At 40.5% G+C, this 27,487-nt stretch overlaps 1 protein-coding gene across 1 annotated transcript in view; it reads left to right on the top strand.

Moving 5' to 3' along the window:
* FREM1 (FRAS1 related extracellular matrix 1) overlaps nt 1-27,487 on the top strand; it is a 59,266-nt gene that overhangs the window by 23,592 nt on the left and 8,187 nt on the right. Inside the window, exons 18-33 of the mRNA XM_074166152.1 lie at nt 677-873; nt 1,680-1,908; nt 3,553-3,697; nt 6,977-7,118; nt 8,525-8,720; nt 9,485-9,749; nt 14,343-14,757; nt 16,063-16,264; nt 16,738-16,882; nt 19,134-19,263; nt 20,566-20,638; nt 23,653-23,802; nt 24,979-25,217; nt 25,896-25,943; nt 26,218-26,400; nt 26,656-26,781. Coding sequence (XP_074022253.1) covers nt 677-873; nt 1,680-1,908; nt 3,553-3,697; nt 6,977-7,118; nt 8,525-8,720; nt 9,485-9,749; nt 14,343-14,757; nt 16,063-16,264; nt 16,738-16,882; nt 19,134-19,263; nt 20,566-20,638; nt 23,653-23,802; nt 24,979-25,217; nt 25,896-25,943; nt 26,218-26,400; nt 26,656-26,781 — 2,885 coding nt within the window. The remainder of the gene's footprint in view (nt 1-676; nt 874-1,679; nt 1,909-3,552; nt 3,698-6,976; nt 7,119-8,524; nt 8,721-9,484; nt 9,750-14,342; nt 14,758-16,062; nt 16,265-16,737; nt 16,883-19,133; nt 19,264-20,565; nt 20,639-23,652; nt 23,803-24,978; nt 25,218-25,895; nt 25,944-26,217; nt 26,401-26,655; nt 26,782-27,487) is intronic.

Genomic DNA, 27,487 nt, shown 5'->3' with positions numbered 1-27,487 from the left:
ATTAGAAGAGGCGATACGAGACATTAATGTGCTCTCTCTGCCTCCCCCTTTGCTCTCCTAGGCAAGGCTCCGGCGCTTCCCTTCACCTATACTTCTGGCAATTAAATGCTGTAGCTGACAATTTGAAAAGTCTGGGTCCCAGGTTAGTGTCCAAGGCAAAGCTACAGAAGTGACAGAGATGGTAGTTGACCTGGGTCTCTTCCCTTGTCCACCTTCAAATGTTGTAAGGCAGTTTTATCCTCACCAGTGCTCTCTAACACTACCAGCTTTCACCCATGTCTCCAGATGGACACCCAGAAGCACTGAGCCTTCTGGTTGCCATTTGCCTGGTCTGCCAGTCAAATAACAATCAATGTAATTACTTACATCTCATATCTTTTCCTACCTGTTATTTGGGTCTTTTTATTTGGGCTCAGTTTGACAGACTGAACTGAGAACTATAAAGTTCCACATTCCCACAAGAAGCAGAAGGATGTGCTTTTGTTTCAGGGGAAGGGCACATGTCCTGTGGTGACATGTTCAGTGTAACTCTTTCAGCCAAAAAATGACTGAGAACTTACAAAGTCCAAGTTATTTGTTCTGCGAAGAAAGACATAGCTTCAGATTTTTTTATGATAGATAAGACCAGAAGGCAGGAAAAGATTGTGCGAACTCATCATCTGTTTAAAATCTCTAGCTTCGTTTCAGCTGAAGCACCTGAAAGCCCTGAACATAAACTATGTACAAGCCAGACACGTGCGAATGGAGCCAACAGCAGACCAGTTTGTGCTTTATGTCACCGATGGGCTGCATCACTCAGCAGAGACTCCATTTTTCGTGCTGATCAACCCAATCAATGATGAAGTCCCAGAATTCATAGCAAGGAATATTACAGTAAGGAAAAAATCAAAATGCCTGTCATAGAATTATTTTATAGCATAAACCACTCTTTAATATAAATAAGAACATTGTTCTGACATGTTCCTCTGCATCTTCCCCTTACTCTGCATAGTTCAGGAAACAGCCCAGTTAAATCCTATGTAAATTTGTAAGAAAGAGCTTCACTGGGACTGGAGCAGTACACAGCCCTGTTTGGTAACTTGCAGTTAAGTAAAAAAAAAAAAGCTCAAATTCTAACACAAATGAGCCACCTAGAAAGCAAAAGGATCTTTATGCTTCTTCTGGTTTCTCAAGACCCTTTCATATTTTTTTGTAGAGTATTTTTGTGTTCTTGGAATGGCCTCTCCCCTCTCTGAAGACTGCTTTTAATATAAATAATAATTCTGTGACCACCATGCTAGGGCAGCGTAAGCTTATCTTACTGTAAAATAAAAAGTGCATGTATGTGTATAAATATATATAATCTGTATTTTCATATATATTTATGTATTTAAAGTGTTTCTCCTCTGTGCATTCCCTAGCACTTAATATGAAGTTTACTCATCTAACAGCTTTTCTATTATATGGAGCAGATCTGAACTCTTTATCTCACCTTCTCTTTTCATCACTGTAACTATTTACTACTGTATATCTCTTAAACTGGTTGAAATCTGTAGCTGGTTCAAATATTATTGGGGAAGGGGTGGAGGAAACAAATAGATACACTAATAACCAAAAATACTCTGCTTAGGAAACCATGCTAAATTTCTGTAATTTCTTTGTATGTAAAAGAACTGGACATTTTTTTCTTTCATATTCAGGTTCAAGAGGGGGAGATGAAAGAGCTGGATCTCTCTGTTATCAACGCAGTTGATCTGGATGTGCCTCAAGACTGTTTGGTATTTGGGGTTGTGCAGAGGCCCAGACACGGCTTCCTTATTAATGGAATTCATGGCAATGATATTCTACACTATAAACAGTTAATGAACCACGACCACCACAGCCATAGGTTGCTTGTTCGTGACTTTTCCATGGACCTACTAAAGAACGGTAGGTGCAGCATTCTTCTGATGTTGATTGTTCATTCCTTTAATGAGGCAAGGGGGCACAGTAAGAATCCTTCACCACTTGTTCACTTGCCTTATGTGTATTTCCCAGACAATGTTTAGGAACAGAAGTGAACCTATTTAATGCTAATGTTATATATTGATTTTAGGAACTGTCAATAAAATCACCTTGAGAGGCCTAGATGTCAGAAAGGGTAGTAATATGACTAGGGAGGCCATCCGCCCTGAAAAAATAAAGTGAATATTTAAAATATTTCAAAATATTTCAAAATGGTTGACAGCATCTAAAGCAGAGACTGATTTAAAAACACATTAACTGATTTAACTGATCATGGGTTAAATATTGCTCTAAATGATCACAAAATCATAGAACGGTTTGGGTTGGAAGGCACCTTTGAGGATCATATAATCCAGCCCTGCTGCCATGGGCAGGGACACCTTTCCCTACATCAGGTTGTTCAAAGCCACTTCCAACCTGACCTTGAGCACTTCCAAGGAAGGGACATCCTCTGAGCAACCTGTTCCAGTGTCTTGCCACCCTTCATTTTTTTCTTATGTCCAATCTAAACTTACCCTCTTTCAGTTTAAAACCCTTTCCTTTGTCCTGTCACTAAAGGAATTGGTAAAAAGTCTCCCTCCATCTTTCCTATAAACCCCCTTTATATATCAGAAGGTTGCAATATATATATGTGTATATGTATATATATACCTAACAATAAAGATATGAACTGGAGGTCTACAGCTTAGCATGATCAGGTAACTTGGTTTGAAGCAGCAAAGCTCTTTCAAGTCTATTTAACACTACCAAGAATATGGTGGATTCTTTCAGACTGTGGCCATTTCTATTTATAGAAATATGGGATCTATTGATATAAAGAGGGACATGAGTTCAATCCTGCCACTCAGGTTGCAGTTCAGCCCTCAAAACCTGAGGAAAGGTTTTCCTCCTCTCTGTCTAACATGAACCTTCAGAAATATCATATCCCCACCTCAAATTTCTCAGCCTTCCCAAGTACTGATTTTTACTCTCTTCCAATAATCATAGAATCATAGAATGGTTCGGGTTGAAAGAGACCTTAAAGACCATTGAGCTGCAACCCCCCTGCCATGGGCAGGGACACCTCCCACTAGACCAGGTTGCTCAAAGCAATTGCTTGACTTTTCTCTGTTCCTGTCCACAATGGTGATTGAGCCACCTCCAGCCCAGATCTTCTGATTGTCCACAGTCATAGCCATAAGGCCAGCTGAACTGTGTGCTCCTGACACAGAAAAGTGTTGCCTGATAGTCTCACCCTATATACGGTCCCTGATAAAATCAACTGGAGTGAGGAGGGGAGAAGAAAGGCCTTTTTCAGACCAACGGAGACCCCTTCATGAAGGGAGTCACTCCTTACTCAGGTCAGGCTGGTATCTTTGAATCAGTAGTATGTTGTTAGATTAATGAACAGCAGTGGCTTGCCAAGCTCATCTTCTGCAAGCTTGCTGTGACCAGGGCATATGGGGAGGGGAGATGGAATAAGGTTGATGGAAACACAATGAAATGATGTGAGATACTTCGCAGGAGTCAGATTTATTTGTTCTTTCAATTTCTCTCTCTCAATTTTTCTTCCCCTGATCTCCTGTGTAGGAATGAAGCTGATGTACATGCATGACAATTCGGAAAACCTCACTGACAGCTTTAAAATCCAGCTATCAGATGGGAAACACAAAGTCCTCAGAACCATTTCAGTAAAGGTCATTCCAGTTAATGATGAGAAACCAGTGCTGAGCAAGTAAGCCACATGTTCCCATCTCTGACAGAGAAATGAGTTCAGACAAAATGATCCAAAAGTGATAAAACCAGCAAATTGGTGACTGATGGGGAGAGGGTGCCATAACTAGTCAGAGACTAATGTCAATACAGATGTTTCCATGTGGGTCTATCAGCCTGCTTAACAAAACCATTTTTAGTGAAAGTAGGGCATGCTTTAATGTCGATCAATCTTAAAAGAATAGAGAAAAAGAAAGCAGGAGGAACACACTTGTTTTGCTTTCACAACTTAGTTGATGCTTGCCAGAGAACCCTGATCTTTGCGCACCTCTGCTGGCCACTTTCCACCATGGTACTGGCTGCAGTCACTTTGCTTTCTCCTTCACTGGGGCAACCGCCTGTCTAAGACACCTCTCTGAAAGCAGCTCTGAATTTTGCCATGAGAGAATCCACAAGGTCAATGCTTCCTTGCCTCACAGGGGAAAGCCTTTCAGCTTAATGATTCTCTTCTTTTCTGTTAAAAAAACTCTATTGCTCAGCCATTATTCAACTTTTGAAAAGGCACACACTAACTTTTCTTACAGTCCAAAACTAGGAGTCAAATGAATTAGATGTAGTTAGAAATGGCCATTTGCAGATAGGCAGCTGGCTGCCAGAGACCCAAACCCCCTGGTCATTTTAACAAGGAGCTTGTCCCTTGAGATTCCCATTTGTTAGCGGATGACCTGCCACAGAGCATCAGGGCCTCTGTCCTCCTGGCTGCTTCCCAGCTCCAGGCAGGCAGATGGGGAGCTGAGGGCCTGAAGGCTTTGGGGGTATAGCTCCGAACCTCTAAAGTTTGCATTTCAGAAATGACTCACAGCCTGTTAAGCAGGCTCCCACTAAATTGGGAATTTCTGATCCCTCAGGATATTTGGCCTGCCTTCAGATCAGACCTACATTTCCCATGGCAGAGAATTTTGAATATTTTGTTTATCTTGTAGAGCTTCCTGCATTAAAAAGTGACAGCTTTATAGTTGAAAGATTATCAAGGACCACATAATGCTAACCAGAAAGTCCATTTCTAGTTAGAATAAAGGGTACAGTTTATGTATTCATACCATGCACTGATAATTACTGATCATTCCCTATTTGTTCTGCACATGGTAAAGATTGCTATGTCATTTTTCACTTCTTCTCTCTGAAGGAGCGTGATGTTGTGCAAGAAGTTTTTACCTTTGCCCAGCTGGATCCAAAAGCTGTTGCTGCCTTGTCTGGTGATGTTAGATCTCACCATTTGCCATTCCTGTGGTGAACAGTAGCACAAAGTGAGCCATCTACTTGCAAAATGGCTATTTCATCATAAGAAGTTAGTGTTTCTTGCCTGTTACTCTTCCACTGAGATGCAGTATGCTGCCAGCAGTTAACCAGTAGTGCTTTAAGGAAAGATGTTCATTATGAGATTGAAGTCATTTAGCTGCCACATTCCGTAACCACATCTTTGCTGTGGGGTAGGAGCTCCCTTATGCCACTGCAGTGTTTTACAGGTGGACATGTGACAATACCTGTAAGCTTCTTCTCTTCTTTTAATCTGGGGGCACCTTTCCATCCCAGCGAGTTTCAGTTCTCATCTCCATTAGCTATGGTCAACAGACTGAAGAATCTGGGATGGGATGTTTTTGGCTGGCAAACAGTGGCTCTTATTCACAATGATTGCCAAAAACTCAATCTGTCACCTCTTGGATTGCATCCTGTAGCAAGGAGTGCCCTTGGGGAATGTAAGGCCTGCACACATTCCCCTTGAAAGCTTCTTCTCAAGATGAGATGTGAGGGCGCTGGAAGGCTTAACCAGCTAACTACTACACAGAAAAATGAGCTGGAATTAGACAGCATTCAGGGTGTAGCTAAAGGTGTTTATTTATCTTTTTGTTTGAATCTTCTCTTTCTAGCTCATACAGTCCTTGGGTCAGACACCTGGTCCTTCTGTTTGCGTAGTCCCAGCATGATCATTGCTGGTATGAGCAAATCATTAAGGTTGCTTGATCTGTCATTAATATGACTTGATATACATATGACTCCATTTTCTTTGCTTCTCATTTTGCCAAACACAAAATTTCTATGCCTCATATCCATATCCGTTTGAGCACGCAACTTTAGGAAAAAAATCTCCGCTCTTTCTGAGAATAATAAATGTATTTTTCAAAATCTCTAAGTAATTGTGACAACTACTTCTTTGGAAATTTCAGTTGTGGCTCTGCTTTGGAGCAGACACTTGCAGCTTGACAAAGGAAAGGGCTGTTACATGAAGAATGTGTCTTTAGCAATTCTTGTAAAAATCTATCTGTATTTGGCCTTTGAAATAGCATGGCTTGCATGTGCTCAGTTGCATCTGACCAGAGCTTAACTGCCCAAATGCCTAAGGATTCTGTTCTTTCCCAACCTGCTCTGTGGCCCCCGGGCAGATCAGCTTGAGCAGGTTCCATCCCTGGGGTGACTGAATATGCTGAATACACTCCAATCTCCTTGAAACTTTTGCATAGTCTAATAATACTGTTTGGGTGCTACATTGCGAAAATGTTAGACAGCTAACAGCAAAATGATGAAGTAGGGTGTGCCGAGGCAAACTGGAGGGTGGTTACTAGGTGAGAATGGAAGCAGAGGAGACACGACATGACAATCATCCTGGAGCAACACTCTGCATGAATTTAAAACTCTGTGGGATTTTTTTTCCACTGAGCTGCCTCAACTTTTATTTGTGGCTAGTAATGGCCATTTCTGCCAAGGAAAAGGTGACCTTAACCTACTCATCTGAATAAAGAACCCAGGAATATTCTGCAATGGGGAGCATAGAGAAGAAGCCAGTTAGGTATTTGTAGCGTCTCTTGAAGATTAAGGTTAGCAGTGACAGACTACTCATTTGAAAGGCAGTCTTTTCTCTAATGAATAATCAGTTCATTAGAGCCAGTATTACTATGGTCTATAGTAGCAGTAATATAATACAGCCTATTGGTTTATTTTATCCTCTTCTTATAAATTGTATGAAGGTAAGTGGAATAGGGCCCAGGGGAAGAAGACAGATGTGGTAAATCCCAGGTTGTTGTAGGTATCTGCTTTGTTGTTTTTCATCATTGTAAGGACGAGGTGGTCTACCTTGTTTGCTTTTTTTGCTGTTTTCAACAGAAATAGGCACCCCCTTCCATTCTTTCTGCAGTTGTCATTTCTGTCAGCATCTGGGAAATCCACATTCCTGGCAGAGAAATTATGTGTTGGAAAGGTTACATTTCTTTTATTGCATCAATACATGACTTTTAATTTTTTGCAGGAAGGATGATATAGAGGTGAACATGGGTGAAACTCGAATAATTTCTAGTGCTGTTCTGTCAGCGAAAGATAAAGATACCCCCAGGGAGAGAATTTACTACTTATTTGAAAGACTTCCAGAAAATGGTCAGCTTCAGCTCAAGGTTAGTCTTTGTACTTAACAAAAAACAGGCATGCAAAGAACTCTGTCTTTTTAAGTTAGAATGAAATTCATCTTCCTTTTCTCCCAAATGTCTGTCATGTTTTCAAGTAGATGGCTGTGGCCAGTTAAACTGTGGAAAGAGTGTTTGAACCAAACAATGAGGCTGTCCCAGAGGCTTTGACACTAAAGGCAAGATCCTCAACAGGGGGAGAAGGAGAGTGAAAAACATGGCAGATCATCTGAAGTGACAGATGATCACTTCAGATGGAGAGAGATGCTGGGACAATCAGCCTACAGAGGGGGAAAATCAACTGTCAAAGCTAAGAGGGGGAGGGAGGGAAGTCCTTGATCAAAAAAAAAGTGACATGTAAGCTATTACTTCAGTTACGTCAGGGTTCTGAAAGAATGGAGGGAGATGTGTATGAAAGAGTGAATAAGAAATCATGAGTTAGAAGAAAAGTATGGGAGGAAGGAAGGGAAAAAAGGAAGAAGATGGAAAAGGAGGAAAGACAGAAAATAATATTAAAATGAAAGGAAAGGTGATCATCTATTGACCAAAGATAAGCTACAGGAACAAAGATAGAAAAAATGCCTCTTTTTACTTGCATGCATGTATAATAGAAAAAAATGAACCAGTTTTGTAAGACCTGTGAGCCTGGAAAGTATTTTGATGCTGCATCCCTGCAAGAATTTGTGGATCATGTGAGACCTGTGAATTAAAGGGGTACCATGCACTGGCGTGAGAGACAGCTACCGGCTGGAGTCTGACAGTGTGAACCATGTATTTGATAACTCACTCTGTCCTTGATAGCCTTTCTCCAAAGTCAGTGACACTGTTACAGCAGGCTGAATGTCAAATACACAGTCCAATATCAGTCCAATATAGAGTACTATGCTGCCTTCTGAAAAGCAGGAAATTATATTGGGCAATTAACAGTTTCCATCAGAGGACCTCTGGGGTTATGAATGTCTGTGCTTCCCTGAACTTCCCCATAGGTTAGTTTCTGATATCCCTTTAGGTTTGGTTTTGGATAGAATCAAGAGCAGCTTTGTGAAATTAAGAAATAGAAAACATAAGCTCGGTAAGGAACCATTTCATTTTCATCTTGTTGGTGTCTCGTTGAGAAGGGTGCAGAAATGTATCTCCTGGAGTAAAAGTGTCTAAACTCCATTTACTCCATTTTACTCATGATCACTCTGTCTTTTCCAGCCTTGTAGCTGCTTGGGAACAACTCCAGCTATTTACTGCCCTTCAAAATATACTATGAGGAAAGAGCCCATAACTTAGAAGGGAAGCCAGTTAGCTGCCACTAAAAGTCTGCATGACTGTAAACAAGCCCATTTAACTGGGGAGGATGCATGGGAGACTCTTTAGTGGAGGACTAAGTGGAGGTTTATTCTTTCTAGGTAGGCCAAAGCTGGACGACTCTCCAAACTGGAATGAAGTGCACTCAGGAAGACCTGGATATGAACCTTGTGAGATATGTCCATACAGGAGCTATAGGATCCAAGGACCAAGACAGCTTCACATTTTATCTGTGGGATGGCTACAACAGATCCCCAGCTGTGGACTTCTACATAAATATCAAGGACATGGAAAAGGGTAAAGATCTGCCAGACCTGACATTTTACAGTGCCTGTTTCTGAAAAAAAGGTGATCTGAGTATGTTCTGACCCTTCCCTGAGCACTATGTAGGCCCTTGGCAGGGCTTCCTGCAGACCCCAAAAGTCTGTCTGCTTGGATTTCACTGCTGGCCAGAGCCCTGGTGTTTCTGCTGGTGAAGAAGTGGTGCTGGGATTTGAAAAGGCTCTGCCTAAGGCAATGTGTTGCACCTTGCCTCCCCGGACTCCCAGCTACTTTTAAAATAGAGTTGAAAATACCCTTCTGAAATTAGCCTTATGTCTGCGTAAATCAAAGTACAGAAAAACGGCAAGAATGGTAGGCAAAAGGTAGGCAAAACACTCAAGAACAGTTCTGTCTTCCAGGTTCATGCTCTAGTCTTATGGTCTCTCTTCCTTTAATGCATCCCTATTAGAAACTTAAATTAGACCAAGTTAACCTGATACTACTAAGATTGGAGCAAGGGTCCAGAGAGGTTCTGCTGACTCCATCCTTGGCAGTTTTCAAGCCCTGATAGGATAAAGCCCTAAGCAACCTGGTTATGCCTGATCTCATGGTGAACACTGCTTTGAGCAGAAGATTGGACTAGAGACATCCCAAAGTCCCTTCCAGCCTGAATTTCCCTATAGTCCTACAGTTCTATGACTTTTCTCCTGGTGATGGCTTGCATGTGGTTAAATACTGCATAAAACATCAACTTACAATTCAATATGACTATTTCAAGTGTTGTTTTGTCTACCCTGCAGGAGACATTGCTGTTTTCAGAAAGCCTCTTAGAGTACCCAAAGGGGATCGGGGCTACATTACAACCAATGTCCTTCTTGCACTGGATGGTACTGACAAGCCAGAGGAGCTCCTCTACGTGATAACCTCCCCACCCCAGTATGGCCAAATAGAGTATGTCAGCTATCCTGGCATCCCCATTACGAGCTTCAGTCAAATGGACGTAGCAAGACAGATAGTCTGCTATGTTCACAACAGTAAGGCAGTTGCTCCTGAAGATACATTCAGGTAAGACATAACACCTCACCCTCAAAACTTTTCGCCTTCAATTTCTTGGGTATTAAAAAAACCCACAAACCAAACCAAACCAAACCAAACCTCAAACCAAATTATTAAAAAGAGGTGGAAGCTCTGTGGGAATTATCAATATTTATATAGTAAAGATATTTCTGCTATAATACACATAGTTGTGACTGCTTTGGTCATAAATGCATTTTCTAATTGATGCTGAAACTGTAGGAAGAGTCACATTCACTTAATGATACTAGCTTCAATATTGCTATAGTACCCAAACATACACAATTGTTAAGATTTAATAGGGGAGAAAGATTAAGAACGTATTTTGTGGAATTTTCCTTTAGTTTCTTGCTACAGTTGGATGCGGTAAGACTGGTCAATTCAGCTGTTAAATAACTGCTTTCTTGTCTGTTTTTATTTATGATACTCATTTGGTTCCAGGCTTTTTGAATTCCTCTTGAACATACTGAAAACCAGTCCACTTACCTATTCCGACACCACAATAGCTAAGAAATTCATGTAGACAATTGGATTTTGGTGGTACACCTGGTTACCCATAGCCCCATCTCAGTAGCCTAGTGATATGTAAGTTTACTTTCACCTGGTTCTGAGCCTTTGTCTTAGACCAGCTCAGACTAGGTGCACTCCTAAAGTGAATATTTCATTATTTTGTTCTCAAATGAACCTCCCTTGGTTATAGAGTGGAATGATGTAATGAGTTATACCAGAATAAATGTGTTGCTGCTCAAAGTCTCAGGGATGGTTTTGCAAAAGAGAGAAAATTCAGGAAATTCAGGTTTTTAAAGAAAGAACGCTAACTTCTTGCTAGCATTGGCCATTTCCTCTGAAAACAGCTTTTGACAGAGATAGAGTTTCTGTAAAATTCAATTTTTCCACACAAAAATAAAAGCTTATTGTTTTTTCATTGGTGACTAACAAAAATGAAGGGTTTAGCTCCTAAGAGTTGCAATTCAGGAGACCCCTTTTTACACTCTGTCATGAGTAGATTTCTGATCTGAACAGCATTTTCCATTATACATGATGAATAGTCAAGGACATGTTGAGTCATCCAGTTTGAGACCCTTTTTGCAGGGAAGTCAAGCAAACAGGGCATGAAGACATCAAAAAAACTGCCCTATGACAGCCGGACAAAAAAAAAGTATTTACCAAGTGTTTCAGTTGAAACATTTTAAACTATTCCAATGTGGGGATACCCCAAATTCAACGTGGCGGAAATTCTAGTTGGGAGATTTATCTGATCCATTCATAGCCATAAAAGAAAAAGTGAACAAATATTCGCTGGCTTTATGTTTCTCAGTTGTGAAACTCTATGACCAAAATTATATTAGCTTAGACAAGTAAGGTTGCAGTCATGCCAACCCTAGGTTGGGAAGTATGGCTTCTATACCACGCTAATGAAAGCAGGCCAACAATTCTAGGGCAATTGCATGTGGATAAACAAGATGTCTTCTGTTTAGCCCAATGGCTTAGAAAGTCAGCCTTATAAAAGTAAGGTTATGATGCTTTAATAAATATTGATATTCAATAACTATTTAAATCACAATAATTGATCCTCCTTGATGTTTTTATTTGGAAAAGAATTTGGTTTTGTGTAGACATATAAATAGTGTGGCAGAATATTATTATTATTTAAACAAGGAATGGTTACATTAATTATATGGGTAATTATAGGGGGGGGGAGTTAACTGATCAGATTTTTACTTTCCACTGAAGTATTTCCTTCAGACATAAATTTGCCTGTATTGTTTGGTGCTGCTGGCCCGGAAGAAAGATTTGGCAGTGCTTGTTTGGACAGATGACTTCAAGTGATTAGCAACCTGACATCAGATGCTGGCAGCAGGATACTAAAAGAACATGCTAATGTCCTCCATTTTGACACGCTGGCTCGATTTTGTAATGAGCTGGCGCTATTTATGATTCCATTTTTATCTTTTAAATGCCATAACAGATGGTAGGTCCTACAGCCAACTCTGTTGCCGTCAAACTGCAGAAAGCATGAAATGTTGGTAATGGTGAAATCAAACCATGCAACATGTCCTCCTAACTCTGCCTGAGAGTTGTCCCCTAAATTTCATCAGAGTGAGGAGAATATTGGCTGCTCTCCATTCCTAAGGGAAAGATGAAACAGCCATAAACCAGAAATAAACAACAACCAAAATCTCCCAAAGTGCTGGAAAAAAGGACATCTTGGACACAGGCAGCTTCATCACCTGTGAAATCAAGTGGCGTATGACATTTGCATCGTAAACTTCAGTCTGATGTATGTAACCAGGAGGTTTGCTCCTATCTGGTATTCTGTAAAAGACTGGATGAATCATCAGTTTCATGAACTGAATTATCTAAATCTTTCACTTAAATATTGTTTGGAGCATCATCCAAATGATTTTACAGCCACCACAAAAACCAAAGGAAACTCACTTCCACTGCAGCCTTCCAGACTTTCTGAGGGGCAGATAAGGTTTTGACTGAGCAGGTTTTGCCTTTTTTTTTTTTTTTTCCTTAGCATAGTATTTATCATCATTATTCTAGTTCTGTATTTGATTTCAGCTAGATACTAATAGCACAACCCTTTTACCATTGGCACAATAGCATTAGGTCAGTGCAGGCAGATGTCTCTAGGTTTCCAGCTGGGAATACCATCCTCAGTAAACATATTTCTAACTGCTATATAGTCCCTGGTCTGCCTGTGCTCATTCCCATCTGTTTCATGGCATACTGCCAGCTCTTACAAGTTGATCAAGCCCTAATCGTCCAGCATTGGTGAAGGCAGTGAGCAGTTTTAGATGGACAGACTGTGTGACACAGTACGCTACTCCATGACCTACTGAAAGTCACTTGCATTCAAGGCATGCAACAACAGGCCAGGTTCTGACCTTGTAATAATTTAAATAATTCTCTGAGGTCTGCCGTCAAGAGAGTAAGAGGAGGCAGATAATCTAAATGTCAACCAGTCCCCATTTCACTTATGTATGGTAGAAGCATGCTAGGTGGAAAGCAGCCAGCTAGGCTGGCCCTCATATTGTCTGGAACAACCACCCCATGATACTGTCCCATACAAGATCAACTGCATAAGCGTAGCAATATGTGCATTCAAAGCCCTGGGCGTTGGAGTGTGGGGAAAAAAAGAAAGGTCAGGGAATGTGAATAGTCTACCACAAGCAAATTTCTTTGCCAAGCAGACTCTTTTCTGGTGCAAGCAGAACTAACTTGGGTGAAAACCACTCTACAAGAGGCTTTTGCATGTACTATGCAGCATAACCACAGAAACTTCTGCAGAAAGAAAGGTGACTCTTATGTACTACATGGTGATGGGACACGAAGGATTGTGAGACATTTTGAAAGCAATTTTTAGTTTCATATAACCTCAAAAGGTCTTGTTACAGGATGACAACGTGCAATATAATTGCTCTCACAAAAATTACTTAAGTAGTAATCTTGGCAATGAAAGCTAGGATGAATTTTGAAGGGTAAAAGATTGGTTTTCTCTTTATTTTTATCTACAACTAAATTTGATAATAAATTTCCACAGAACATGCTGTCACTTGTATGGCAAAAGCCCATACCCAGCTGGTAGGCTTCCAATAGATTTTCTCTCCAGCCTTGGACACCTTTATCTTTCTCTTGTCTAGTAAAGGAAAAGTAACGTAGAACATAATCAAATCTTTAGTATAGCTAAAGAAATATTACTACTTGGAATAGAACTATAAGAAACTCTTCTGCTATTAATAGAAATTCCCAGCATGGAACAAGAACTTTGCAGATCTGACTCTTTGATAAATGCATGGTACGGACATCTACATTTTTTAAATTACCCTAGCAGCTTGTATAGTTCTGTTCGGTATCTCTCACAGAATCTTAGTATTTCAGTGAGATCTTACTTGAGTTTTGTGAAAAAGCATAAATTAATTCCTCTGAATATATAGAAATCTACAGACACGGTTAGAGCCTAAACAAACCCATAAAGTGAGATGAGGATGGATCTTTTTCCAGCTTGCTTTTTTAGATAGTTTTGGAGTTATTCAGTACAAAATGCTTGTAATAGTGAACAGAAAAAAAAAATATCATCCAGGCAGACCACACACGTTACATACTTCTTTCTCTAAGAGCCAGCACTTTGACTGGCAGTGGCCACTGCCAGGTAACCAAGTGAAGATGTCCTTAAGGATGTGTACAAACCGGTGTGTGTATGCCAGAGAGTGCACTAAGCACCCAGCCAGCCCGTCATTTTAGATCTGCTCCACCCATATCTGATCTAGAAGATTAGATCAGCTCTGTTACGACTGGTGGGGCTGATGGCTACGCCCTTAAAGCCATTCCTCTGGCATCTACTCAGATTCCTGTAGATGCATTGTAACTCTTGCCATATACCTGGCCATCTGTTGCCAGGTTTTTAAGTTATATATTCACCGTACTCACAGTTTGGGTTTGAGTTCAAACGGGCTCTACTATTTTTGCAGTATCAACACAGGCAAGTCCTGTAGTAAAGGTGTGTATTGTCATTTCATTTCAGTACATGGTGAATCAAGAACACATGCTGAAGACTACCTTGCCTCTCTTTGCCAGATTCATCATCAGCAATGGACTGAGGACTAAGCATGGAACATTCATGATCTCCTTGGAGGCAGTCGACCAAGCTTTGCCCACACTATCTAGGAACACAGGGTTAAGATTAGTGGAAGGCGCTATGGCACTCCTTTCTCCTGATGTCCTGCAGCTTTCAGACCCAGACACTGCCAAAGAAAACCTTACCTTCCTCTTGGCTCAGCTCCCCCGATATGGTCATCTCTATTACCGAGGGGCTGCACTTCTGCAGAACAATTTCACCCAGCAAGATGTGGACAACAGAGATCTTGCATACAAGCACCGAGGTGGGGATTCCCAGATTGACAGATTTACATTTGTTGCAACAGATAGGACAAATCAAGGCTTCATCGTGAATGGGAGGGTGCAGAGCGAGCCAGTGGCGTTCACCATTCAGGCAAGTGTGACCACAGGCCTACTTAATAAAGGTACATAGCATGATAAGATGGAAAATGTAGCAATTTTGATGAGAACTAGTGCTTGCTGCAGTTTATGATTTAACTAGAGATATTTATCAGGTAAAATGTTTGCTTTCTGTATTCTACGAATAATTAACCTGGAGAATTAACTACTTGCCACAATGAGTTACTCAGGCAAAGAATTTTATAGAGTGCAAAGAGAGAGACTGCATTTAAGAGAAGGACATCTGGCTATATAAATATAAGCAAGTATATACTTCTGTACTTTTACGTGCTAAAATATTTTACATAGAAATCTCGGCCCTAAAGGGGTTGACCCCTAAACTGAGCCCAGTTACAGGGAGGAATGAACTTCCTGCTACCCAGCTTTCCCACTTGGTACCTGACCCACAGATTTGCACGTGAGGGATACTAGGATGAGTATTGATCTTCATGTCACAGGAATCTTGAATTACAGCCACTTCACTCCCACAATAGGACAGACTCTCTTCCTTCTGGGAATCTTTGTAAGATGCCTGCTCTGTTCTTCCTTCCTTTACTAGGGTCTTTCTGTTCACTTCCCATTTCCCTCATTTCTAAGTTCTTCTCACTGTATCATAGGCACAGACACCTCTGCTATGACTTCTTGTATGTATCTATCTGGCATGTTTCAGTATGCAGGGTAGGTCTGGTTGCACTGTATGTCAAAATTCTGTATTTTTCAAAACACTAACAAAGAGGCTCCTAACTTTTCCTAATGACAAAGTTTGAAGTTATATGATGAGCTAGGGTGAGCAACAGAAGATGAGATATGGAAACAGCAACAACCGTTGCTGGGCACCAGAAGATTCATCAGAAGTTGTGAAAGGTGGCATGGATTCGAGGAGACCTATTGGCCAGGTCTTTGACTGTGATTATAATCCTTAGGTTTCCATGCTTGTTATTGTAAAACAGAGGTGAGAGAAACCTTTGCTGGAGTTTTCATTTGCTATGAAGAAAATTACATCAAAAAGGAGAAATACTGTGGGGAGTGAGGGGCAACAGGCCAGAGGTACACAGAATTTATGCTGCCCTCCCCAGTATGTGCTGTATCCTGTTGCATGCAGCAAGCAACTGGGCAAGCTGGGCCTAGAAACATCTCATGGGAAATATACTTAACTGGAGATCAGACTTCTTCTGTAGCAGACTGTGAGTCAAAGTGGCTATTGCCACCCTGAGCAGGCTACTGTGCTTTTAGCAAAAGTAGGACAGAGAATATCCTGATGCTGTAAAATTAATATATATTTGTCTAACTTTTGATTTAGGTGGATCATTTGGACAAAATGGCACCAAAAATTATTCATCTCCGTTGTTTTTCTGATGTGGAACTGCTGAAGAATGGCAATTATGGGATCTATATTACTGCCAAGTCCCTGAAGGCATCTGACCCCAATACAGAAGATGACAAAATATTTTTTAAGATTTTACAAGGTCCTCACTATGGCTACCTGGAAAATATAACAACAGGTGCTGTCTTCTATAATCTCTGTATTTTGAGATATACCGGGTCAGATTCCAAAACCGATCCTGTTAATGTTTGCTTGATAGAAGAAACCAAAATTTCTTAGCAAAATTTAGGCAAGCTTTGAATGTAGTAAGAAAGTCTTTATACTAAAACCTGAGTCTCATGTTCATTATGAATCCTCAAAGAGTTTGAGATGATTGTTAATAGCTGCTTTTGAGAAACTATTTTTCGTTTGTGTCAAGAAAAAAAAAAAAAGAATATTGAACTTGGCCATTTGATAAACAGGTCACTTGGGAAGAAATTGGCTGGGGCTTATAATGAGCTGGGATATTGCTGTTTAGCTATAAAACCAAGTGTCTGTAAGTTCAAATTTTCTAAGTGTTCAAGAAAAACAAAAGTTGAAAACAGTCTATATGAGCTACGTGGTTCTTATTAACAGGCTTTTGATTCACCTGAATGTTTCTCTTTTTTCCAGGTGGATTTATTCAAGAAGGGTTTACCCAAAAGGATTTAAACAGCAAAATCATATTTTATGTCATCAATCCATCGCAGGAGGTGAATTCAGACAACTTGGAGTTTGAAGTCACAGATGCCAGTGGAAACTCCGCAGTGCCCCAAAGGTAACCGGGACCCTTGGTGGTGCATGGTGTAGTGCATTGTGCATGCCGCCCCCCAGGGCAAATGAACCCGTGCTGGGCTCAAAGCCCTGCAGATGTGAACATAGCTATGACCCAAACTGCCATTTCTTTTGTTGAACAGTAGAGAAGGTTTCGTCCCCTCAGGAAGGTGAAATACAAAGCACTACCTCCAGGTCAGGCTGGGGAATAGTTCTCAAGGGCTTTTGTGGCCTCACAGAAAAACATAATGGAGTTTACTCTAAGTGGGAGCTGAGCATTTGAAGACCTGAGATACTGGGTGCTGAGAGATGGGACTGTTGCTTCATGTACGTGGTCCTGCAGCTGGAGGTCACTCTTGCCCCATGCTAACAGCAATGCCTTTTTCACAAGCCTGAGATCATGGTGGAGGGGATGCTCTCAAGTAGTAAAAGCAATGAAAGCCATAATTCTGCAAAAGCGCACTGAACTGTAAGAAGGTGGAGGGCACGCAGAGTGTTGTCATCCGCTATCAAAAATTATATTAAGCATATTATCAAAATTTCTGTATGACATATGATAAGCCTGGTGTACAAAAATTAGAAACCGGGGTATCGTCTGAACCGTGCTTTGATGATAAAGGCCAAAAGTGGGAGCAGGTCTACAGCAGGGGCAACATTTCTCTTTATTTCTGAAAATAAGGACTGAACATCCAAACAATTTATTTAATCTGAAGTAACTGAGAACAATAGCTAACTCTGTTTTCCTGGGCTAAACTGGCTACTCACAAACCAGGACTCATGGGGAGGGAAAAGGAGCAGAGGGCTCTCCCCCCTCAGGCTGTAGAAAAGACGAGGACAGGGCAGCGACAGCGTTTTCAGCAGTTACTCACTGTGCCAAAAGATGTCCCCATACACAAACACATCTGCACACAAACAACGCACACACACCCCCACAACCCCCCAAACACCCTTTGCTGGCTCACAGGTGCACTGGTCGTAAAACCAGCATCAAAATGCTGCCGCTCCTCATGGGAACGTGTGGGTTCTTGTATATAAAGAGCAACGCGTAACATCAGGGCTTTACGAAGAAGGCAAAGAGAAGCCACTTTTATACAGAAAATAGGAAATTCAGAGAAGTAGAATTTATCTGTTAGATGCAATGGACCTCAGAACAAAGGGGAGTTTTGTTTTTCAGGAAAAAAAAAATATTTTTAATATTGGATTTATTGGATTTAAAAAGCTTGTGAGAATTTTTTTTTTTCTAACACGTTATCACCTAGTGGTCACTGATTCGAAATGCAAGTTTGATTTGCATGTTGACATTATTAAAATTGAATCTCAGCTTTTACCTGAATGCTGCTGGACTACATCTGGCACATGCATCCCCTTTAACATAAAGAAAGCAAATCAGCTTCTGTTCCCCACACCATGAATATCAGAGGATATCGGAGGACAGCAGGAAACTTCTACTCGTGTTGTAGCTAGTCAAGACTGAATGGTCTAGAAGTTTGTTTTAGAAAAGTTGAAATTATTTTGTAAGTAGCGCAGCCCCTTTTCCTTGTTTCATTCCTCTCTGAGTCTCACTAATTTTTATCACAGCTTTTAAAAAGGTGAGATCTTTATTGGCTACCCTGTGCAGCATGAGATCCTCTGAGATGCGGTCACATCCCCTATAAAAAATTCTAAAATGCAGTGTATGATATGATGTCTGTACTCAGCCACTTCTGTGGCTGAAGAGCAAAGTACAGAGAATGTTAAAGGGGGGTGGGGAGGGCACTTGCACAGAGGCAGTGAAGTCCTGGACCGTGACATATACTTTAGAGGAGGAGAGTTAGAGAATAGATGAAGGAAGGTGGGAAGAAAGGATGACATTGCAGAGAAAATATGGGTTAGTGAGAGCAAAATTAAACTACAGGGATAAAGGAAACCAGGAAGAAACAGTGATAGCTTGTCTTGGCCTATTTGGTGTTAGGGACAAACTCTGCTCTTGTCAAAGTTGCTGCAGAACCCCTCTGGTACCGATACAAGGTTCAGGCTTGGTTTGGGGTAGACCAAACATGATTCTGGTAGATCAACCGGAAGATTCATTAACCACCTCTTTCTAATCAGCCAAATCACACAAATATGTTGATTAGGAGACAAAGACTCGGTATGTGTATTGGCTAAATCAGCATTTAAGAGAGAAATGTCTTCTCACTGAACCTTGGAGCAGCAGGGGGTGGGGGCAACAGGGGAGGTGGTGTTGCTTCACATGGGTTTTCCCTCCTCTCCGACAGGCTGGAGCTACGGTGGTCTCGGATTGAAATGCAACAGACTGAATATGAAGTGTGTGAAAGTGTGGGAGTGCTGTCTCTGAAAATCACCAGATCAGGACACTCTGCAGAGTCCGCCTTTATTGCCGTGAAGGTAAAGCTAAAAGCCAAGGTTCTAACAGGAAACTTAATAATAAGTAGTGAAGCCTCTTAATTTCTTCCTCAGACTTAAAAGGTATTTCAGTAATCAGCAAAGAAGCCATACAATTCACACCAGACCTACCAGGACATTGTCCTTGCCAGTACACAGGGTTGGAAAATTTCTGAATTTTTAAGATTTTAAGATTTTCCTGATTTTTAAGTAGAAATGTTGACTAACCAAAACTGGAATGTTTTGGAGCAGCATTTCAGTTTTGATAACCTTCGGTGACAGAGCAGGCCGTTTCCTCTGTCACTGTGCTTGGACAGCACTTACCACCTTAAAATCCAGGCTTTGGACAACCTGTGGCCTTGGGATTTCTCATTTCCCTGTTCAGGCTGGAGGAGCTCAGGAGCTATGGGAGCTTCAACTCCACAGCCACGGCAGCCTCCTCCATTTCTGCCCCTACTGCCATCAGCCTAGGAAATGGCTCAAAGAACCCTCTATATTTTCAGTAGCAGCCTCTGTCTTATGTCAGAAAAATTAGCCTGAGAGCTGCAGATTATAATTTTGTGAATTTGCCTTCATAAATTTTATCTTTCCTTGTAAAATGGAAATTCCAGGATTTTACCAGCTCCCCTTGTTAGAGAAATACTAAAATTTTCCCTACCGGTTTCTCAAGATTATAACCCCAATTGGAAACACAGTATTGATTTTTCTTGTACTGAAGTCAGTGAGAATTTTGCTATTGACTTAATCAGAGGCCATCTTGCCCTGTCCTTGACGGACTTCAGTGACTCTACTCTGGTTGTACGGGTTCATGCTTATCCCAACGAGCCTTTGGGGCTGACAGACACCTCTGCATGCAAACGCTGGTTCCAAGACCTCACAAAGGGCTAAATGGGCAAATGTGGCCAGGCTGCTGCTGCTGCTGCTTTTCCAGGATGCCGTGATGTGCCTGTCTAGGAGCCAGGTGTGGCTGGGTCCCCAGGCATGGTGAACAGCAGTGTTGTTTGTTGATGTCAAGTAGCAGTTTGAGAGGGGGCTAGGCAAAATTTTAAGATGAACAAATTTTTTTGATTACGGGATTTTCACCATGAGCAAGGACAGAAAGACAGTTGCACATGGTTTATTCTTTAGGTGTTTTTTTTGTTTTGTTTTGGTTTTTGGTTTTTTTCCAGCCTAAGCATATCTGTGGGTTGGCATGTCTTTTTGAGACTCCGTGGAGAGGCACACAGTAACTTCAGCACACAGCAGAATGCAGCAGCTTGGTAAAATACATCACAGCATGACATTTACTGTTTGATTTCTTCTCAGGTCAATGAAATATCTGCTGTGCTGGGAAAGGACTTTACAGTGACTCCCTCCAAACTTGTTCAGTTTGATCCAGGTATGAAGCAGTGCACTGGATAATTTTAAAATTAATTCACTGATTTTGAAAGTGAAAACACTCATTTTGGGGAGTAAAACCTATTATGTATCCATAGTTAGAGGAGCTGAATAGAATTAAATACACTTGGGCTCATTTTCTGGAAGAGCAGTGAGCTTCCTTTGTGCTTTAGTGTCCTCATTACTTAGGGTGAGATGGAGTATGGTCCCTTTACATCAGTTAAAATATCAAAAGTGCTGAAATGATGTCTCCTAATCTCCTCACAGCTAGGCTGGGGAGGACAAACCCTGAGCTGAGCTGTGAGGTGCTTTAAAGATTTAAAGATTTGACCAGGACACTGGTCAAGTTTAGACAAAACTGAGTACAACAAGTTATGCAAGGTATCCAAGACCAGAAAGGTACAAAAGAATGTGAAAATTGTCACATGTCATTTCCACTTGCACTGTAATCATAACAGCAGTCTGACCTTGGCTGAGGCTGTAGATAGCAAGAAATGATCGTAACTGTATTATTGAAAGGAGCTTGATTTTTTTTTTTTCTGGGGGAGAATCAATAGTACAAATGTGAGGATACTGGAAAAAGCTGCCCCTTTTCTACATAACTTCTTCTTCTTATTATTATTATTATGCTTTGGGTATCTCCCTGGGTCTAGGGAAAAAGTAGTCCAGGTAGGAGTTTCACAATTTACTATTCAGAAATTCAGCTTCATCTGAAAAACTTGGCCTTGCCCATATAAATATTATCTGGGAATGAAAACCCATTTGCTATCATAACCACTCCCTTTGCATATGCAAGTCTGAGGTTTTTTGGAACACATCCTGTTGGCATAGTTCAGGATTTATTTGAGTTTAGAAAACAGGGTCCACAGAGGCCTCACAGGGTGTTGCCTTCAATGCCAGCAGAGGTCATTCCAGGACTGCCAACAGTAAGGTTTTAATGGCAGAAAATCACAGTGGTTACAGAGGAGATAAAATATATCATCTGTGGAAGGCTGAAATAAATGGCATGTATTTGAAGGCAAAAATTAGTGGAAGTGATTACCTATATTTGAAAAACAGATATAGGGAATATAGCAAGTCAGTTTCAGCCAAAGCCCAGGGATTTTTACTTTAGGGATTAAGTGGGTTTTTTTTGTTTGTTTGTTTGTTTTTTTTGTTTTTTTTTTTAAAAAAAAAAAAAAAACCAAAACAAAAACAACCAAACCAACTTTTTAAAATTTGTAGCTTTAAATTCAGTTAGAGTCACAAAACTGATTATTTTGGAAATGTGTCACTCCAGCCCATCTTGAAAAAAGGTATGTAAACCTTTATGTAAAGGTGTAGAATGAGCAACTGCTGGTTAGTTTTCAGAGGTGGATAAGGGAGGACACCCAGCAGACAGCAGTTAAAAAACATAAATCAAGCAACTGGGCGGAAAGGTGGAAATCTGCCCTAAGTTCCAGTGTTTCTGGAACACACATGAAACCTTTGAAACCAATGAGCCTTTCTCTCAGACCTTTTATCTAGCATTAGATGGGGTTCTGGGGTTTGTTTGTTTTGTTTTGGGCTTTTTGTTGTTTTTTTTAAATTAGAACATGGAAGAAAGATTTGAGAGATCAGTGTAAAAAGTCCTTCATACTGTGCCGCCCAGGATTCCAGCTCTCTTTCCTGTAATGTACTATGCAGTCAAGCTTAGCAGCCTCTGAACTGAAATGGCTAGAGCTTGTTGCAAAGCTTGTTGCAGATTTTCAGCGCAAGGGCCCTTACTAGAATTTTATTTTCTGCTGATCCATGCAGATTCTCCAAGCATGGGGCAGTTTGGAGTTACTGCTATTGTCTTTTTGAATATGGTGGTAAGCTACACAAAAATTAACTGTCAAGGTGGACATGAAAGATGAACACCACCCTTCCTTTCTGGCCAGATCCTCGGTTAAACCAGCTGAGCTCCCTCATAGAGTCTTTTTTGGGTGGCTCACTTCAAAGGTCCTTTGCTTAGGCTTAACCTTAGGGAAGGACCCTCCAAACTATTACATTCAAGGCATCAGTTTCTTCGTTCGAAATTCAAGATGTTTGATGTGTATTAATTACTAGTATTTCTTAATTGTTTGGTAAGGCTGATAGGTTTCTTTTAAAAACAAACCTCAGTTATGCCAATTGAACGGACTGATTGGCACATTAGACTGCAATCAAAAAATTGTAGTGGAGAGGAGCAGAACAAGACCCTGTTCGAGTTGAGGGGTCTGTTTTTGCTGACAGCTTCTCTTGACTAGAGGATTCATACTGGAAAGAAGCAAGGAAATAGAAGTTCTGTGAAGGGTCAAAAGGATGTAGGTATTTTTTTGACAATGTTGCACATATATTTTTGATGTTAATTTTGGATGTTAGCACTGACTTTGTGATGCAGGAACAGTTCCCAAGATGTTTTGTTGACAGCAATATGTGTGTACATTCAGATCTGTTTCTTTGCTGCCTCTGACTTTCCTCAGCAAATTCTGTAGCCTTCAAGGTAATAACCAGCCTAGTCCTTTATCTTGGAATGACCTTTTCTCATTGCCATTATGCAAGCCTGAAGTTACCCAGTGAAGGCAAGCAACGAAGTAAAAATTTTGTAACCAAGTAAAAAACCTGCCTAAAAGGGTGTACTTGAATCTAACATAGTCCTTGATCCATTTGCAGGCATTTTAAATAACTGTTCCATTTTTAAATTAAGCTTTCAAGTTAAAAAGCATATGATACATTTTCTTTCAAAAATGGCAATGGAAGTCTGAAATCTGTGTATTGTAGTGTCATTTCCAACATCTTCATCGGCTTTTTGTTACAATGTATGCACTTGAACTGAATCATCATTGCCCAGGAACAAATTCAATCTTGGTGTTATTTGGGAGAACAGCAGGAGTCCAGTCGATTGGTAGGAGCACAATAGCATGCACCAGCTACTCCATTCTAGCTGCAGACAGGTTAATTAATATATTTCTTTGACACCCTGCTTGATTGAAATAGCACTTAAAGAGTAATTAAAATGTTTATTTCTGTTAGGAATGTCAACCAAGAGGTGGAATATAGCAATTACCTATGATGAATTAGAGGAAGACGATGAAGTCTTTGAAGTAGTTCTGAACTCCCCTGTGAATGCTATTCTTGGCACCCGGACAAAAGCTGTAGTGAAAATTTTGGACTCAAAAGGAGGTATTCTCTTTTGATCTTCATCATTAAGAAGGTGGGACAATCTTGGCTGAGTAGCTGCTTATTTTCAACCACAAGTTGTTCCTAACACTCACCTTCAGATCTAAATGCTTAATTTCTTTTTAGAGAAAACAGCCTTGACAGTTGCAGACCCTTTATACTCTCACACAGTTATATTCTTCCTCTTAGGAAACACAGCATGGAGAAAGCAACAAGTACAAAATGAGAAGGGTTCAAAGAAAAAAAACACTTTTCATAACAACACGAGTTCAGTTCTTATTAATTTAAGTGGGAAAAAATGTTTTTTAGGTCCATTAGAATTTTTTTCTCAGTTATTGTATAACAGTCGTTATACACCTCGGGAAAAGATCTATTTTCCTCTCAGAAAAGGAACCTGACAACTAAATCCAGCTCTTAGAAATACATTTTCTAATGCTTAACAAACACAGTTCACAACATTACAGCACACCGCAGTCATCATTACAGAGTTTAGGCTTTTATGTCTGCATTATTATTGTGCTTTTGGTGATCAAATGCGGTGTGCCTAAAATCACACTAAAAAAAGAAGCAACTGTAGAAAAATACAAATAACTAGCAAAGCAGCTGAGTCCTCTGAAATCTGAAGAGTGTTTTTTTCTTCTGGTGCTTAGTGAAACAATATTTTAGATACCTGTGTTGCGATGAATTAGGCTTCATTTTACAAAAATTCCTTTTAAAATTTCAGATCTGTTTTCTCTTTAACATTCATTATGAAAAGCAGGAGTTAATTGACACAATTAGTTTGTAGGAACAAAAGTGTCCTGGATTTCTGAAGAGAAAATTCTCTGGGCATAATGGAAATATCATCAACATTAGTTAAAGATACCTGTCAATCCATGTCCAAATAAAAACAGCACTCCAAACCCCAATCTATGCATGAAAACAGGTATTTTCAGCAGATGATTGGCTGAAATTTTGATATGTGGGTAGGCAGATGCATTACATACACAGGTAGTAGTTGCAGTCATAGTTACAGCAAATGCCATAAATGAGGATGACTGAACAAACAGCAAATCAACCACATCAAGTGAAAGAATCATCCAACTTCTAATGACAAGCTGTTTATGTGCCCATGTCAACGTGACCAGTAATCTGCTCATGCAGTTAGAACTGACCATCTGCCATTTCTTATGCTTTCAGGTCAGTGCAGCTATTCCCATTCCTCTGGCCAAAGCAAGCACAACTTCTGGGGGAGAGGCACGCTGTTCCCAGTTTCCTTGGGCTCCTCATCACCTCCCAGGCTTGGCAACGCTCCCTTGGAAGGGATCCCACCGCCTCCTTCCAAAGAGATGAGAGAGCATGGAAAGGACACGCGGCAGGAACACGGCTTGGCAAATCAGTCAAGGACCAGGCTGAGAGTGACTGGAAATAGCAGAATCGTAAGGCAGTGATGGACCCATTTGTGAATTCATTGGGATTTGATATCTTCATTCAGTTGTCTTATTTTTGTAGTGAACCTACCTGCCCATACGATAACCATAAAATACTGAGTTTGCTTTGAGTCAGACCCGGGATCTATTTAAAAACACTGGGTAGGAAAAAAAAAAAATTAAAAAATCTGTAGTTTTGAAGATCCCTGTATGCAAGAGAGGAAGAAAAACAGAGTTAGGGGAGGAAACGTGTCAAGCTGATCTTGTCTAAATTATGGGTCAGGTAGAAGAAGTCACTGGACCCAGGCCAACGTATAGAAGCTGTGCATCTACTCCTAAAGTTGTAAAGCTGAAAATATTGTTAGTTTAAATAGGGAAGAGTTAATTAAAACTTGCCCATTGCTTTTCCTGCTGAAGCTACATTGGTTTAACTAGATGGTTTAGGAACATTCAGCTATTGTGATCTTACAACTTAATGGAATTTGTTATTAACACACTTGTAATGCGTGGTTTTTAACGGCTGTTTTCAGAGGTGATCGGTTTCCGTTCTGAAAGAGAAAGTACTAAACCCAAGATACGTTCTGCGTAATTTGTAACCTAGATCTGGTAGTGAATCTTGCATAAAGTCTTTTTGTTTCTATAATGCATGAATATGCCCACCTCATTCTGCCATTCTACCTTTTTCAGGTTCAGCCTTCAACTGTATTTAGAAATGGAACTGATGTGGTTTTCAAAGTAAGAGTATTATGAGTATTGCTCAGACATTTCTGTGATTTCTTCCTGATTCTGGTATTTCCAGGCTTTATGACTGCTAGTAATTCATTATGACCAACCCTTTATTTTCCTATGTATCTTTCTTTTTCTTTGTTGTCATTTCCCCTTGATTGCAACAATTTCTATTAGAATGCCTTTTATTTTATGGAATTTTTTTACGAGTTGCTTGTATCTGCTAACCCTTTCTTTTCCCTCTCCTGTTCTGCTTGTGTGTGTGTGATACTATAAAATGCAGTATCACGGGATGGTATCACTCAAAATAGAGGATGACACCTCATCAGCTAAAGCAAACAAGAGGGCTCAAGTGTCATTAATTAACCAAGCACAACCACAGATAAATGTTGTCTCCTCCAGGAAGACAGAAATCCCACAAGCTGATAAGGCAGAACTGGCATCTGAAACAAGCTCAAGACATCAGGTAGGAAACCTTTTGTTTCATAGGCATTTTCACCATCTGTTTTCAGTCATGCTGTTTTCCAAAATGAGTTAACACCTCTGAGATCTGCAGCCTAACTCTTCCCACTCGAAAGCTGAGTTTAACCAATACACAGACAACTCAGCCCTTGAAGAGTTTTCATGTAATAAATTTTTTATATAAGACCTGTTTAATCTAGCTTGTTTGTTTTGTGTAATTATTTTCCTTTAAATGTTCAACTGACATTTCTCTTTCCAGGGCTTTTACTCTTTTCCAAAGGCCTGTACACCAGATTTAAAGGGGCTCTTGCATTATGAAGAAAGCACTCAAAAGTTATTTCAGTGTGACGGGATAATATGGAAACTCTGGAATTCCCAAAGCAAGGTAAAAATGTCACCATGAGTATGTATCTAAATCAGAGCATAGAGTCTACGATGAGTGAGACTCTCAAGCAAAGGACCTTCCTGTAACAACTATTGACTTGTACGGGGAATAAAAGAGTTGTCCAGAGTCAAGTTTGCTGTCACCAGAAAAAAGGTTCCCAGAGACATGTTGAGGGCTTGATTCCTGGGGTTGCCTTTCCTCTCTGTCACCCACAGGTGCTCCTGGACAAACCACGCAAGCACTGACGTCTTGGTGCTTGTGGGTTTGTGGCGTGAGACAGTCAGCGAATGAAATTTGTGAGAGAATGAATGGGAGTAAAATTATCTCAGTTAGGTATTCTGTAAACATACATCCCCTCCGCCACGTAAGATGTCATGCTGAATTTTGTTGCCCTGCATTCCCTACACAGACTGCAGGAGGCAGAAAATGGTGTCCAAACTAATACGGTCTCTTAAGAGGGTTTTTGGAACCAAAACCTCATGTCACCTTTAAAGCTACTCATTATAAATCGTGGCTCCTCTGGCAGGCATTTATTTCTTTACGTCTTTTAAGCAATACTGAAGCTTTATTGGTACACACCACAGTTCATGCTCAATTTAATTGCGGGGAGGCCGTAGGCAGCACCTGCAGCCTTCAGTCTGATTATTAGTGCACAGACCTGGATCACTGTAAGCAGGAGTCTGTTTTGCCTTTTCCCCTTCTATTT

This window comes from Numenius arquata, chromosome Z (assembly GCF_964106895.1).
Source record: "Numenius arquata chromosome Z, bNumArq3.hap1.1, whole genome shotgun sequence".
NCBI classification, from domain to species: domain Eukaryota; kingdom Metazoa; phylum Chordata; class Aves; order Charadriiformes; family Scolopacidae; genus Numenius; species Numenius arquata.
This window is presented reverse-complemented; position numbering and strand designations above follow the sequence as displayed.